The 15,280-nt window shown below is 31.5% G+C and overlaps 2 protein-coding genes across 3 annotated transcripts; one reads left to right on the top strand and one right to left on the bottom strand.

Moving 5' to 3' along the window:
- Window positions 1-2,514: 2,514 nt before the first annotated feature.
- On the bottom strand, window positions 2,515-8,297 carry LOC114186581 (proteasome inhibitor-like protein). The gene is made up of 9 exons (XM_028074534.2): window positions 7,988-8,297; window positions 7,696-7,867; window positions 6,308-6,448; window positions 5,737-5,817; window positions 4,288-4,365; window positions 4,146-4,183; window positions 3,988-4,051; window positions 3,292-3,369; window positions 2,515-2,809 (listed from the first exon to the last, which is right to left on the bottom strand). Exons 1-9 carry the CDS (start codon window positions 8,160-8,162, stop codon window positions 2,731-2,733), a joined length of 906 nt encoding a protein of 301 aa, XP_027930335.1. The 5' UTR covers window positions 8,163-8,297; the 3' UTR covers window positions 2,515-2,730.
- A 2,821-nt stretch (window positions 8,298-11,118) lies between these two features.
- Window positions 11,119-15,036, top strand: LOC114189066 (lactoylglutathione lyase GLX1-like). Of its 2 annotated transcripts, none has more exons than XM_028077771.2 (9): window positions 11,119-11,306; window positions 11,781-11,912; window positions 11,993-12,117; window positions 12,245-12,309; window positions 12,404-12,616; window positions 13,525-13,572; window positions 13,673-13,780; window positions 13,891-14,043; window positions 14,758-15,036. In XM_028077771.2, exons 2-9 carry the CDS (start codon window positions 11,803-11,805, stop codon window positions 14,797-14,799), a joined length of 864 nt encoding a protein of 287 aa, XP_027933572.1. In that variant the 5' UTR covers window positions 11,119-11,306; window positions 11,781-11,802; the 3' UTR covers window positions 14,800-15,036. The 2 variants fall into 2 exon arrangements, with proteins under 2 accessions (XP_027933572.1, XP_027933573.1); XM_028077772.2 differs by having other exon boundaries at window positions 11,289-11,452.
- The last annotated feature ends 244 nt before the right edge of the window (window positions 15,037-15,280 follow it).

Raw genomic sequence — 15,280 nt, forward strand, 5'->3', positions numbered from 1 at the left:
TTATCAAGTTTTAACTGAAGAAACTTCGATTTATATCAATGAATTGTTGTCAGATTACATTATTGAAATATGTTAGACGGAATGGTGGATCGAATAATACTTCTTGGTGAAAAAGATTAAGTTAGCCGTGAAAGCAAATAATATATATATTAACTCAATTGAATAAAAAAATATTTTGAGCTGATAATTAGTTAAGGAAAACTTAAAATTATGCTGAAATAAGTTATTATAAGGCAATATCATGGTTTGAAAAATTGTAATAAAGAAGACAAACAACTTAAGGACTAACAATCATTTAATTAATACGGCATACAAAATTATTATATTTTAAAACTGTACTAAATTTAAAAATTAATGAATCAATAGGAACTTTAAGTGAACCATTCAGCTTATGCATCAGTGGAAGACTTAGTTTTAATCTTTTTGGCTTATCTTAGGTGTGTGTTTGTCATTTTGTGATCAATTTAATAAGTAGAGTAAATTTACCAGTTTGTACAAGTGAAATTCAACTCGAATTCCCCAATAAGAATTTTAAATTTGAAATTATAAATAAAATATATATAAATCTGAACTTATAAATAAAAATATAATTAAAAGACAAGATTGTTCTTAAAGTAGTTACTATCATTAAAATTGAAATATTTTATCACCAATGACATATCAACAAAAACAATAGGTGTCTAGACTGGTTAACTTAATTTAGTCTGTAAGTGTGATCCTGACTAGGCCTGAGTGTTGGTCGGGTTGGATCGGATTCGGGTCTAACCTGACCAATCCGACACAATCTAAATTCAAAATTTTAAAATTCAATCAAAATTTTAAAATTCAACCCGACCATTTTATTTGTCGGGTTAGTCGGATATGAATAAACTCAAATACGGTTAAATATGGGTGGGTTATTCGGGTTTACATATAAATTTTACTTACACAAATATATTTAAAATTCAAAAGTGAAAGACAAATAATCATCCCGAAAATAGAAATCCCAAAAAACAGAAATCCCAAAAAACAGAAATCCCAAAAATAACCATCCACTATCTCTATCACCAAATGCTTGCAAATTAGCTCATCAATAAATAAGAGGAAACAATCCAGAACGAGAAAAAGGAAAAAAGAAGAGCCTTTTTGAAAAAAATCTAACATTGCTTATTATGAACCTGTTGATGTAACTCCCCCCTTAGTGATCCAGATTCACACTAGAGTTCTCGTTCTGCATCCCCAACAGCTTCGGCAACGGTAGAGCTTGATTCGATTGGAGACTTGTAGCTACTTCGTGAAGATGATGGAAGAAGAGACAAGACGAGAGTGTATCAAAAGAGCAGGGAGAACGAAAACTGATTTGGAGGTGGTTAGGGTTACTTATATTCCTAAATTTTTATAATACTTTAATAATACTTACGGGTCGGGTATTTGCAATTTTTTTTTTCACACCCGTACCCGACCAACTCAATTCATTAAACTCGTATTATTTTATCCAGCTTTACCCGAACCATATATAACCGATCCACACTTTATTTTTTTACACGGATTGGACGGGTGCGGTCGGGTACACATTTTTTTCTCAGGCCTAATCCTGACTAATATGAGTTAAGATAAAATAGATTTGCATAACTAAAAGGTCCACATCAAAAAAAATATATAGTATCAAAACAGCAACAAAAAGTTTCATAGATAACAACTAATTCAATGATTAGTTTGAAGTATATTTTTATTTTTATTTTTAAAATAAAAAAATTGTTCCTAAAGTTTAAAAATAAATTTTTAATTCTTGAGTAAGACATGATGGTGTAACACTCGAAAGAGGAGATACGGAAAATCTACCCAAAGTCGTTCAGCGCTTCTCTTCTATTCCGATAATATTGTCCAACTCTAGATATGAGAAAAGTATTTCAATTTTTTAAAGGAGTAAAATGCACTTTGGACAAACAAAAACGGAATTACTTTCTATTTAATGAACTGAAAACGTGATTAAGCCAAAGCTATAAACTTATATAAAAAATTTAACATTTTGGATAAAAGGAAGAGTTCATTTGGATTTTACTCAATCCAGTAAGTAAATTAAACTTTATGACGCAACTTGGTTGTTTAATCAAATAAATGAATCTGATATTAAAAGTTCAGAACTAACAAGGAGTTTCACAGTTTACGTCCACATGTAGGTCAGATTAACCATGATTTCTTAACGAGCCACTAATTATTTTAGTACTAATGAAATTGTAATACAGTTCGGTAGGTAGGTGGCTGAGCGTTTACTTTTATTTTAAGTTCAAAATGAAAATATTTTGCGTTATTTTAGTTTGACGTAACTATCAGATGTAAGCAAACCTTGGCGTTCGATTCTGAAGGGAGATATTATGATCATACCTAATTTTAACTAAATTATAATATATTTTCGTATCATCCTTTTTTTTTCTATTTTAATCTTCAAAAATATACTTAAGAGGTAAATCTCTCATAATTCCATATACGATTAAAATGACTGTAAAATAATTTACAAGAGGAGCATACTTAACATTGATAAAAACTAAATGGACGCATATCTTATTTAGACTATAATACTGTAGTTAAATCCTTAACTATACACACATGAATAACGCTAATAGCCCTGAAAGAAAATCCACATGCAGAAATCCAGAGAGTAGTGTTTGCTGAAATTGTTTTAGTAGATTGACTACACCAACTTGTTCGTAGAACCTGACCATATAAAGACAAGTAAAATATAATATATATCTATATGTAGTCTGAATCAGCATCTCTTCGAAAATGTTGCAGATCTGGATGACCGTCATATCCTGGTCTCCTAGGATTCCTGCAGCACGGGAGTCAGAAACGCTGTGTATATATTTTGTTTTATTTCACAAATTTTTAAATATCTTCACATACTTGTGCATCAAAAGTGGTATTCTTTTAAGCATATTTGAGAAGAAAACCTCAAATCAGGCAAGCATAACAATTTTACCAGCTAAACATTTGTACTAAACACTTAGCCAAGCTTAAGGTCGTGTTTTCGAGATAATCTATTTTTAAAATTCAAGGTATCCAATATCCTTAACTCGATCAGAATCACTACCCCTCTAACAATAATCCCAGTTCAGACATGCAACCGGGTTTCACTTTCAACATCCTACGTAAAATAACATTAACATACATAAAAAGACAAAAAGATGAACACGAAAATAAAACAGCGTATAAAAGAGAATAATACATAAAAGACGTACATGGGTTAAAAATGCAAATGACAGTATTAATGCAATATACGTATGTGGAATACATGATGTCCTTGAGCCATACCTTGCAAATCGGTTGGGTTCAAAACCAGGAACACCAGGAGGACCATAGGGATCAAAACGCGCGCCCGGAGGAAGACCCCTATTTACATATGATTTATACCACATAAGCTTAAAAATTAGCCACAGGTACAAGATACAGGGCAGTCAAAAGCAAATGCCCCCCTTACAAAGTAAAAAAGTGGTAAGACATTTTTATAAAGTTCAGTTTTCTTGTTGAAAAAAATCATAAATTTTAGTTAAATTGACTTTCAAATAAAAAATTGTTAATGCATGCCGACTCTGATATGAAACCAAAGAATATAAAAGATAGAAAGAAAAAAAGAATACTCTTTAAAATATTTTGGGCGAAATGACTTTTTTAAACTAATGCAAGTTGTGACACAATTGAAACCATTCAGCAAGTAAAAAGAACAGAACTACTCCAAAAAATATAAAACAGACCAATTCACTCTCTTGTATTAAACAAAGAAAGCTGATGTTTTTCATTAGCTGGGGTCTATTAAACCCAATGCCCATTCGTCAGGTTCTCTCAGAGAAAACACAGTCAAGGAGTAAGTGATGGACATTGCCTCAGAAAGAAGTTGGAACCTTCCCTACCCTTACCTAAGTTAGCAAGGCATGCTTTTTAGGTTGAACAGCCTTTAAATACACCGATAACTCAAGAAATTAAAAAAAAAAAGAGATCTGAGCAACTTACGGCATTCCTCCAGGAAAAGCAGGATCTCGACCAATACCACCAAACCACAGGGGGTCATTAGGCCCTGATTCCAAATGTTGAACTTAGTATCGACAATTACGGTTATGAAAAAATAATACACAACTTCGTAAAACTAAATTGAAATATGTTAAACTTACCTAGATGCATGCTCCCCCCACCAATGCCATGACCACCCCTGAAATCAAGGGAAGAAAGTTTCAAGGGATAAAAGGATTAGAAAAAACAGGAGGGGTTAACAACTACGTTAAGAACATGAAAAAGCAATGCACGTAAGAATACCTTGAAGGAAGCACTCCAGCAGGGGGCCCAGGAACAAGATCACTACCAGAACCAATGGGAACTGAAGGGAAAATAATCCTGTAGAAAAGGAAACAAAATATTAAAAACACAATTAATAAGTACGAAGCAATAAAGGCAAGTAGCAGTTATATGCAGGGAACATTTAACAGAATGATACTAAAACCAGCTTGCCACGTAGGCAAATGATGGTTCCATTTCTAATAAGTATGCCAGTTAGGAAGAAAAGCAGAAAAAATGTCTTCTCAGAGAGTAATTAACAGTAAATTATTCCTCTCTAGGAGGAAGAAAAGAAAGAGGTATTCATCACTGTCCATGGATAATTTGCCCCAAAATGTATGTCGTCATTCAACTCACAATGAAGAAATTCTTCGTTGATCAAGAAACATAAATATGGCATCATAGTCAATAAGCTTCTTAAAAGAATGTTTAGCACAGTAAACATCCAGGTAATGGCACCGATAGGAACCAGGGCTCAACTGCCCCGGCTGCCAATAATTTGGGACTAAAAGGACCCTACAAGTATTCGTGTAGGCCTAAGAATATCATGACTTGCAAGGGAATAGCACGGACTGACTTATATAAAGAATTAGGGGAGAAATTTAGTTATGAAGAGAAAGCAGATCTGATGAATCTGTCTAAATATATAAATTCCACTGGGGTGGGGAATTTTGGTCATAACTTGCAACAAAAGGGGAATTTTTATTGGAACTGGGGACATTGTTCTTTCATTTCAGTCTGTTGATTTAATTTAGTTCAGTGATGCTACCTTTTCTATTTAGGAACGAGAATCCTATTAAATTGGTGCATTCGTGGAATGTTTCGGGGACATTGTTCAAAGCTTGTGCAAACCAAAATCATAGATGCTAGTATAATCACGGTAGAATTTGTTCTCACAAACCAAAATCTATCAATCCAAAAATCTCTGATCATTAAAATGGTCCATCTCAAATCTCATCCCATGTGCAGTGGGTCCATAAACTACACACCAATTTGCAGAAAACTAAATCCTGATTACACTCAGGTGAACTTGGCTAGGTTCAGATAAAACCACCTATACCCGCAATTTGTGCGCAAATCGACTAGTTTAGTTGAGGTGCAGAAACAAGCACTGATTGAAGACATATCAGGACATCCTTCAACTTGATAGAATCAGAGGAAACTATCATCGTGTATAATACATCATATTTAAAGGCATGCGTAGAGAAATTATCCCAAAATTAATAAGCACATACCACAGATTGTTTTCATAATTTTCAAGTATGGAACATCAACTACACGAGAGCCTGACATATGTAGATATATGAATTGTAACGCTCAAACTTGCCAACAGTAAAAGTGTGTAAAATAAAATAGTTGATAATCAATCCATTGAGCAGTAACAAAAATCATTGAAATGGTGAAAGCAACAGAGTAATATTAAACCCTTACTGAGTTGGAGGACCAGCAGGTTCACCAAATCCACTAACAGGCTCAGGTATCTCTTGTCTGGTTCTGTCCCTTGTTTCTGAGCTGTATAGAAGACAAGGAGACAATTTTTCAAAGAGGATCCCAGTTCATAAAACATATTTTACAATAAAGCTTTTATATAAAAGGGTAATGCCACAGTTATCCAATACAACAGCCCAATATTAAAATAAATGGGTAGATTTTCTCAATTGACATGATTACATTATGAAAACAGGAAGCTGAACACAGCTCATTGAAAATCTTTAATAACACTACTGGTCTGTCTCTCAATACTATCAGTACTAGTTATCCACAAAAAAGTGAGATTAATTTTCATCCACTGAGTTATAAATTACTATCAATCATGCATATTGGATATAATGGCGTGATGGTGTCAAAATCTTTAAACTGATATTTTCATTCACTATAAATGTTAAAGAGTTTTAAACTTGACACAATGGCCTAATTCAGAAAACTCGAAGCATTCACTATCAGAAAGTTACACAAGAGCCAACATTAAACAAGGACACAAAGTTCACAGATCCAAATTCACCTTCTACTTGATGAGCTGGCATTAGCAGAACCATCTAATTTAGACAAGATGTCCCCGTCGATTCTCTTCACAAGCTTACCCAAATTCTTGAACTGCTGAGCATAATTGCTGCCCCCATCCTCTCCAGCATAGTCCCCAACACTGCAACAAAAAATCACACGCAAACACCATGGCAAAGTGAGCACACAATTCAACACAACAGAACCCCAACCTGCAAGAGTCTAAACTTGAGTGTGAACCCTCAAAATGGTTATAGTTTATTGAATCAGATGTTTGAATTGTGAACTGTATATCATATATTTTTGAACCGTGAATCAAATCTTGGTTTGAATCATAAGATACGAAACTTGTATAATCTAAAAGATAAAATATACAAAATTCTTAAACAATCACTAATTTTTACAAAAAGGAATAAAAGAATATAATTAACTCAATTGCATTTTATTTCCAAAAAGATTAAATAAAAATAATCCTTAAAAAACTAATTTAATATAAAAAATATAAGAATAAATATATACTAATTTAAATAATATTTTGAAATTTTAAAAAACAAATTAAATAAAAAGAAAATATTAAACAACAATTAATTTTATACAAAAAAATATAATAACACTTTATATTAATTTAAACAATAACTATTTTTTTTCTAAAAGATAATACTACTTTTTTATAAAAAATAAAACATAATATATAAATTATGACTGTAACTGCAAAATATTAAAGTAAGTTGTATGATTAAATTTGTCAGAGAGATGATGAAAAAGATTTATATTTTAAAATATTACTGTAAAAAAACTTTTTAGATCTGTCTTGATCTTCTTCCTCCTATTCATCTTCTCCCGGTTCATGGGTTTATCTTCCTCCTGGTTGATTTTCTCTTCCTTCTCTAATCTTCTTCTCAGCTCATCTCTCTCATCTTCTCCCTTCTCACTATTTATCTTCTCCAGTTCTCTATTTAATGTTTGTCTTCTGCGTTTATCCTATTATCTGATGTTCTCTCCCTTCTCACTATTTATCTTATCAAGTTCTCTTTTTAGTGTTTGTCTTCTGCGTTTGTCCTATTCACCTTCTCCGCCGTTCATCTTTTCCGCTGAACTTTCATCTTCGCTGAGTTTCTTTTCCTATATGTTCCTTTCTGATTTTTTCAGTTTTTGTTCCTTCATCGTGAATCGTATGTAATGAAAAATCGCGAATCACCCAATTCACCCGATTCCCCAATTCATGTTACGATTCAGGTTACAGAACATCAAACGATTTATAGCGAATCGAGATTCGAATCCTACTATTTTTTCGATTCTAACTACACTAAAATACTCAGAAACCCTAGTTTATATCAGAACAAACAATTAAATTTTCAGCCAAATTGAAAAGGGAATAGTGTCACTTACTCAATCTCGAGGCTTAAAGGCTCGGAAGACCCTTGAGACAAAACATGAACTAGCAATTTGTCATTCATGACGAGGCACTTCACAAGCACTTTCTCCGAACCTTTTTCTGGATTTGCGTAAACGAACGCGTACTCTTCGTTTAGCTCGTTCCAGTTATCAACGGATACTTCGTCTACAGACAAATCAAAGCACATAAACAAACATAAAAAATCAGCAACAAAAAATTCAAAGAAAAATTGAAAAGTGAAGCATAAAGGGAAAACTTCGGTTTCTTAAATTTCTTCATTATTACCATTTGATGGGTCAGAAAACGCATTGTCGGAGAGAGCCTGGGGACCCGTGGCGGTAAGGACATAGCCGGAGGCTAGGAAGGAGGAGTGAACGGCAAACGCGATTTTGTCGTTTGGATTGCGGAAGGTTGGCCTCGCGGCCCTGATCACCGCAAGCACCGACTTTTCACTCGCCATCCACGTTTTCAACAATGGCAAATTCTTGTGTTTCTGTTGTAACTCAGAAAACTTTTGAAACTAAATAGTTCAATTACATTGTTTAACAAAACAGTCTATCAAATTAAAATAGGGTGGAGGAGGGTTTAGACGTGCTTTAGAAGAAATGGAGAGGTTTCCAGTATTTTCAATAAATAAAAAATCTTATAAAACTTTCTTAAATCAATTTTTTTTTTTTTTTGTGATTGCGTATGCTGTGATTCTTATAATGACGCGTTATTTTGAATAAATGTATATTCAATTTTATTTTAAGTATAGGAGATTTTAGATAATGTATACTTTTAGATTTTTTTAATTTTCACTTATTGGTATTTCAAATAAAATTATCAATTTATCTTTAATTATATTTTTATAAATATTAAACATTTTAGAGGAATATTAGCATTTAGTTATTAATATCTAAGTATAGATATCGATTATTAATAATAAGACTTTACACTTGAATAAGGTGCAAGTGTGCATGACTCCACCCATTAATGTATTTTATTTTCTTACAATTGCTATTTTAAATTGTATGTAATTTCTTGCCCTTGCTATTTGTAGATTGTATGTAATTTTCTTACACCGGACACTTTTCTCCTGTACTTTTTTTTTTCTCCCTGCAACCTGCAACCATGGAACATGATAACCCAAGATTATTCTTATATTTTTATTTCAAATTTTAAAAAATATTTTTCATTGTGAAATATAAAAAAATACATTCCGAATTCTATAATAAGGATGCATTAAAAAATTGCATTATATTTAAATTACACTTAATAGTATTAAAGGAGTATATTTACTAATTTACTAATAAATACATTACAATAAATTTAGACAGAAAATTTTTATGAGAATAATTCTAACCATTAGGTGAAATTATTCTAACTAATCTTTATATAATCAGCACTCTCATAGAATATGTTTCAATTCCTTTTAATAATATTCAAAGACTGTTTTTACTTATAAATTCAATAAATCTAGCTGTTTTATTATCCCATTTCATCATTTTTTTTTCTTTCTACAATAATCTAATTCATTCGTGCTGTTTGATGATAAAGATAACCAAGGAGAGGAGAGGGAGAACACGGTTCTCTAGCTTTTAAATTTATAATTTCTGGATTCAGGATGTATAATATTTTCTGTTACATTTTAGAATGTGTAATCTAGAAGGTTGTTTTCAATTTGAAAATATATTTTGAAATGGATAATTTGAGATATAACTTATAAAAAGTACAAATTATATTTTGGATTGTGAGCTTTTTAATTTGGAATTATTTTTTCAAATAAATAATTCAAAATTTAAAAAGTATATTTTAAATTATATATTCTGAAAAATAATTTTAAATTTGGAAATACAATGCATAATTTGAAATGTATTTTTTTGAGTTATTTTTTAAATTGTGTATTTAAAAAAAATTATAAATTCCAAAATATACCTTTTGAGACATATAATTTGCAATATAACTTAAAAAATATATAGATAGTGCATTTTAAAATATATTTAGATTTGTTAAATTTTTTAACATAAATAAAATGGATTTTATGGATTTTATGAGAGTGCAGGAAGAAAAAAAAGTGGTACAATAAGCAATTTCGTAAGATAAGTGTTGTAACATGGATTATGAACACTATTGAGCCCAAGTGATGTATCCAATCCATCTTTCAGACAAACTTTTTATATATTAAATGAATAACTATATTTTTATGTAAAAAATATTTAAATTTTTCTTACAATCCCACTCTTAATTATTCCTCCATATCCCTTATTAAATCAGTCCTACTAGATTTGTTATTTAGAATGATTTTGTAATTTCGTGAGTTGGGTACTTTGTCTTTTTTATAGCTAATAAAAAAAAAACATAATTTCATGCTTCTAAAGTTACATTCATTAAAAATATCTATTCACAATTTGGTGTAGAAATTGCCTTTAAACAAATGAACGAAACTTTGTAATGAAATTACAAATATTTTTTATTACATTTAAATTTAAATATTAGGCAATTTAAACTTCTAAAGCTTTTTAGAAAATATCTTTATATTTAATTATAAGAATCATCTTATAACAAATATATTAAAGATAATTTAAAAGATATTTGTTATACTAATTTTAATGTACATAAAAAGTAATAAATTGTCCTGTAAATATAAGGTTGAAATATGTTTTTGTCTCCATTTTAATTATGTTTTGTCAAATAAGTTCTAATTTTGTTTTGATGTTCAAATAAGTCATAATTTTTGTTAGTTTTGTTCAATATGGTCTTTTTTTTTTTAACACTTTTTGAATCATTAACGGTCATAAACAGTAATTGTCACATGTTACTTCGTGATTTTTTTTAAAGTTTTTAATTTATTTTTAAATTTTTAAAAATTTGTTTAAATGTATACGTGTCAACAATCCAGCCGCGTGTCACGTGTCAAAATCAATATTTTATATTCGATTTGGTTTTTATATTTATTATTTTTGTTCAATTTTGTTTAAAATTTACCAATTTTGTTCCTGTAGATGAGACCAAATTTAATTTTTATATAAAAATTATAATGATGTAAATTTTAATATATTATATAAAAACATTTAATAAAAATGTAAATTTTAATATAAAAAATAAATTTGGTTTCAATTTGAAGAAAGACAAAATTTGTTATTGTTAACAAAAATTAAGATTAAATTGAACAAAACTAATAAAATATAGAGATTAAATTTATATGACACACAACTAGATTGAAACGTAAACATTAAAAAAAAAAACTACAAAAAGTGACACACGTAATAATTAATATTCATAACCATTAATAATTTTAACATTAAATAAAATTAATAAAAATGACAACTCATTTAAATATAAAAAACAAAATTAAGACCGATTGAAAAAACCTTAACGAAAATTATATCCAATAAAATATTTTAATCTGAATATAATTGGTGAAAGTGGGAAGGGTAAGATCTAACCAAAGGCATCACAGTACCCAGAACTCCGTCCCTATACATTAATACCTGTAACAGGCGGTTACATTATCAGTGTGTGAGTCGGTCACTGACTATAGTTACTTATAAAGCAACAGGTCCTCGGTTTTAAGATAGTTCTTGTTTGTCGCTTTTCTCTTGCACTCGTCCCTATCTCATCGGTAGATGTCTCTCTCTCTCAGTGGGGTTTTTCTCTCTTTGATTTCTTGATCTCTGTTTGTAACATTTAGACACCATTGCTGTTAAGGAACCCTTGTAATTATATCGCCCTGCATCTTGTTGAATCCTTAAGGAACCGATCTTTTTGGTGGGTTATAAACCTGGAGCAATCTCACTCCCTATACTCGAATTAGCTTTTACATAAATTTCGAAATTATATATGTATCAATGTATGTAGTGTATGATTTTGATTCATTTTGCAATTGGCGTGGGTTACAACTTTTTTTCTATTCACTGGCTCCAAACCTATGAATGAAGGCTGAAGCCTGAAGGGTCTGTTTGTTTGTTACTCTATTAACTATGTCTTTTATGTTAACGAGTTGACTTTTCTTTTAACTAGATCAGTTTTTGTGTGGCCGCTACTTGGTGTTATTTGAATTTGATATGATAATTACCGCTTCTTGGTGGTGTTGCAGGGCATTTGCTTCCACATTGAATATGGCTGAGGCTACACAGTCCAATGCGGAGTTGTTGGAGTGGCCAAAGAAAGATAAGCGCCGCTTCCTGCATGCTGTGTACCGTGTTGGTGATCTTGATCGCACGATTAAGTAGGATTTCGTTGGTTTGGGTTATTGAAATTCACTGTCACGTGTGCTTAGATGCTCACAATTTCCTAATTATTGTTCAGGTTTTACACTGAATGTTTGGGGATGAAGCTTTTGAGGAAAAGAGATGTTCCAGAAGAGAAATTTGCCAATGCTTTTCTTGGATTTGGCCCTGAACAATCCCATTTTGTTGTGGAATTGACTTACAGTATGCTCCTGTGTATATTTATTTTTTCTTGCTATTCTCTGATTTATGTACCTTTTGTCTAGCATCCTTTGTGTTGTATGGAATTGGACATTACTTACCTCCACACACATGTGATGTTTTTGGTCAGATTATGGGGTGACCTCATATGATATTGGAACTGGCTTTGGGCATTTTGGTATTGCAACTCCAGATGTAAGCCAGGGTCTTGCCTTTACCACTGCTTGACCTTGACCATTTATTTAACCTTTTGTGCTTAAATTAAATTGTATACATCTTCTACTTTTAGGTTTACAAATTGGTTGAAAACATCCGTGCCAAGGGTGGAGTTATCACTAGGGAGCCTGGTCCAGTTAAGGGTGGTAAATCTGTTATTGCCTTTGTGAAGGACCCTGACGGTTATATTTTTGAGCTCATTCAAAGACCTTCAACCCCTGAGCCATTGTGCCAAGTAATGCTTCGTGTTGGTGATTTAGAGCGCTCAATAAAATTTTATGAAAAGGTAACAGATCAAGTCTTGTTCTTTTAACGACGATCATGTATTTTAATATAAACCAAATAATGTCCTCTTAGATGCTTATTATAATAGTTGCATAAATATTCATGTTTGTCAGCTTAAATTATTTAAATTCTTTTGCTACTATCTGCTTGTCTGTAAAGAAACCTCTCTTTCTGCTGATACTCTGATGTTAGACTTTTTTGTATTATGTCCCTCAATGATCTCTTGCCTTGTTTTTATTCCATTGTTTCTAGGCATGTGGGATGAAATTCCGGAGAGAAAGTTTTGTGTTCAGTACATTTAGTCACACAATAAGTAACTCTTTCTTATCAATATAAAAGCCACTTCCAGTCATGCATTGAAGTAACTGCCTAAAAGCTTAAGCTATTAAGTGCATCTTTGAGTTACCAACTTGGTCATACAGGCTCTAATATCATGTTATTAACCAACTAACCCAGAAGCTTTAGTTATTATGAGAAGTTTCATGAATGGATTGTCGTCCATGTTGCCTGGTGTTCTGCATAGCATTGTCCTTTTCTCTTTTTAGGGGAATGTGGAGAATGAAGCCTGGGGTTGTGTAGGATGTAGTGCTTATATTGATAATTGAATAGAATCTTTCATTGATTTGTGTGGCATTTTGGATCTGGATTGGTAATTATGAACTGTTGCCTGTAATGGACATAAAAAATCCTGATATTGCATCTATTATATCATGTTTTGAACTTTTGTTCTTTAGGTGTGTTTGGTATTTTTGATGGCACACATTTGGATGCTTTCTCAACCTAATGAATTCGTGTTGGTTGTTGAAGTGAATGTCTGTTTGAACCATTATAATGGAAAATCAAGCACACCTTAATTCAATTGGGTTTTAGTAACTAAGGATCCTATTTTGGTTCTTATTGGATGTGCAGGCTTTAGGTTTGAGGGTCGTAAAGAGGGCTGATAGACCTGAACAAAAGGTGAGTTTCCTTATTCTTAGCATTCCACTCAAGCCAGGACATCTATCGTATCTAAGCTTTGACTTAAAATTTTTCCTGTATTATGTTACATATATTACAGTATACTGTAGTCATGCTTGGGTACGCAGACGAGCAAGAGACAACTGTGTTGGAGCTTACGTATAACTATGGTGTTACTGAATACACCAAGGGAAATGCTTATGCACAGGTTGGTAAATACGTATTTTTTATGTTATATTTCCTTATGTAAAAGCCTAAACCGGTTCTTCACATTTCTCTTCCCATTTGATCATAAAATTTATTTGTTGTACATAACAGGTTGCTATAAGTACGGACGATGTATACAAGAGTGCTGAGGTTGTGAACATAGTCACACAAGAGCTTGGAGGAAAGATTACTCGGCAACCAGGGCCAATTCCTGGAATCAACACAAAGATCACTTCTTTCTTAGACCCTGATGGATGGAAAACTGTGAGTATTTTATTTTTTATTTAGTTTTAATGTTGTAAAGGTGTGGCTTACTTTCTATTTGTTTTAACATAGAATCAAGAACCGAAATAATAGGTTAATTATGACGTAGGACACGTACACATGTTCTTACCCAGGGGCAACTACAGCTGTAATTTTACAATAGTATCATAAACTACGAAATAGAATGTGCTTTAATTGAACTTGCATTACTTTTTAATAACTGAACCTTTTATGCAGTTTTAATTATGAGTATGGACAAAACAATTGATTCTTCAGAGCTGAATGTTTATCGATTATGATTTATGATTTATGAATATGAAAGGTAGAGCAGGAAGTTTCTCATGTATAAAGAAATGGTGTTTAACCAAAGAAAAGAAGAATGTAATATACCAACTTCTGTGACCTTGAACCGATCATACATTTTGTGTTCTGTCAACTGTCATACTTTTCTGAATAATATTTGAATTGCTAACAACAAAGGAGGTCATGTCTCAGCATATTTTTAACTTCCTTTTGCAAGTCCTCAGCTTGTATTTCTCTAATTATTGAGTCAAGTATTGTATTTATCAAGATTTTGCCACATATCTAATAGCAATGTTTTCTTGAAAAAAAAGATAATAGAAATGCATTTTGAATATGTGCATATTTCTATTGCCTCCATTATTAATGACAAGCATGTCTAAGTGTGTCATTCATTTTGTATGAGTTTTGCAGGTTTTGGTTGACAATGAAGATTTTCTGAAGGAACTGGAGTGACAAGTGCTGTTGTATGAATAAATAAGTGATAAGATCGTGTGTGTTTTTTTTTCAATGTGGTGGTCTTCAGTATGTGACTTTATAATTGATTGAGTACGCAGTTTAAACTTCCATATGCTGATGTTTACCTCTATATTAACATCTTCAAATATTTCGAAAAATCGGGGGATAATTATGATGTATTAGCGCAGAACCTAAATCATTTTCAGCCAAATTGCTTGTATGTTTTTAGTCAAATGAGATTCCCATCTTGATGCTATTAGGCTTAGATATAATTTATGGTTTTGCATTATACAAAAATCCGAATATTGTTTGCTATAATTTTAGTCTTTATGTTTTACAGAATTTATAATTTTTATTCATAATTATTTTTATACGCTTTTATTCCCTTACTTTTTAATTGTTTATAATTTTTTTTAGACATTTCATCATGCACCTAGAAGAACAAAGTTTATGCTTATCAAATTAACTTTTCTTATTT

This window comes from Vigna unguiculata, chromosome 6, assembly GCF_037176805.1.
Source record: "Vigna unguiculata cultivar grain cowpea cultivar isolate G323 ecotype 2 chromosome 6, ASM3717680v1, whole genome shotgun sequence".
NCBI classification, from domain to species: domain Eukaryota; kingdom Viridiplantae; phylum Streptophyta; class Magnoliopsida; order Fabales; family Fabaceae; genus Vigna; species Vigna unguiculata.

Excerpts from the sequence above, each read along its gene's own strand:
- LOC114186581 (XM_028074534.2), bottom strand. The coding sequence starts at position 8,162 with ATGGCGAGTGAAAAGTCGGTGCTTGCGGTGATCAGGGCCGCGAGGCCA. Across the intron at positions 5,818-6,307 it reads GCCAGCTCATCAAGTAGAAG|CTCAGAAACAAGGGACAGAA; the intron begins GTGAATTTGGAT and ends TCTTCTATACAG. Across the intron at positions 3,370-3,987 it reads GCTTTTCCTGGAGGAATGCC|GGGTCTTCCTCCGGGCGCGC; the intron begins GTAAGTTGCTCA and ends ATATGTAAATAG.
- LOC114189066 (XM_028077771.2), top strand. The coding sequence starts at position 11,803 with ATGGCTGAGGCTACACAGTCCAATGCGGAGTTGTTGGAGTGGCCAAAG. Across the intron at positions 13,573-13,672 it reads CTGATAGACCTGAACAAAAG|TATACTGTAGTCATGCTTGG; the intron begins GTGAGTTTCCTT and ends CATATATTACAG. Across the intron at positions 14,044-14,757 it reads ACCCTGATGGATGGAAAACT|GTTTTGGTTGACAATGAAGA; the intron begins GTGAGTATTTTA and ends TGAGTTTTGCAG.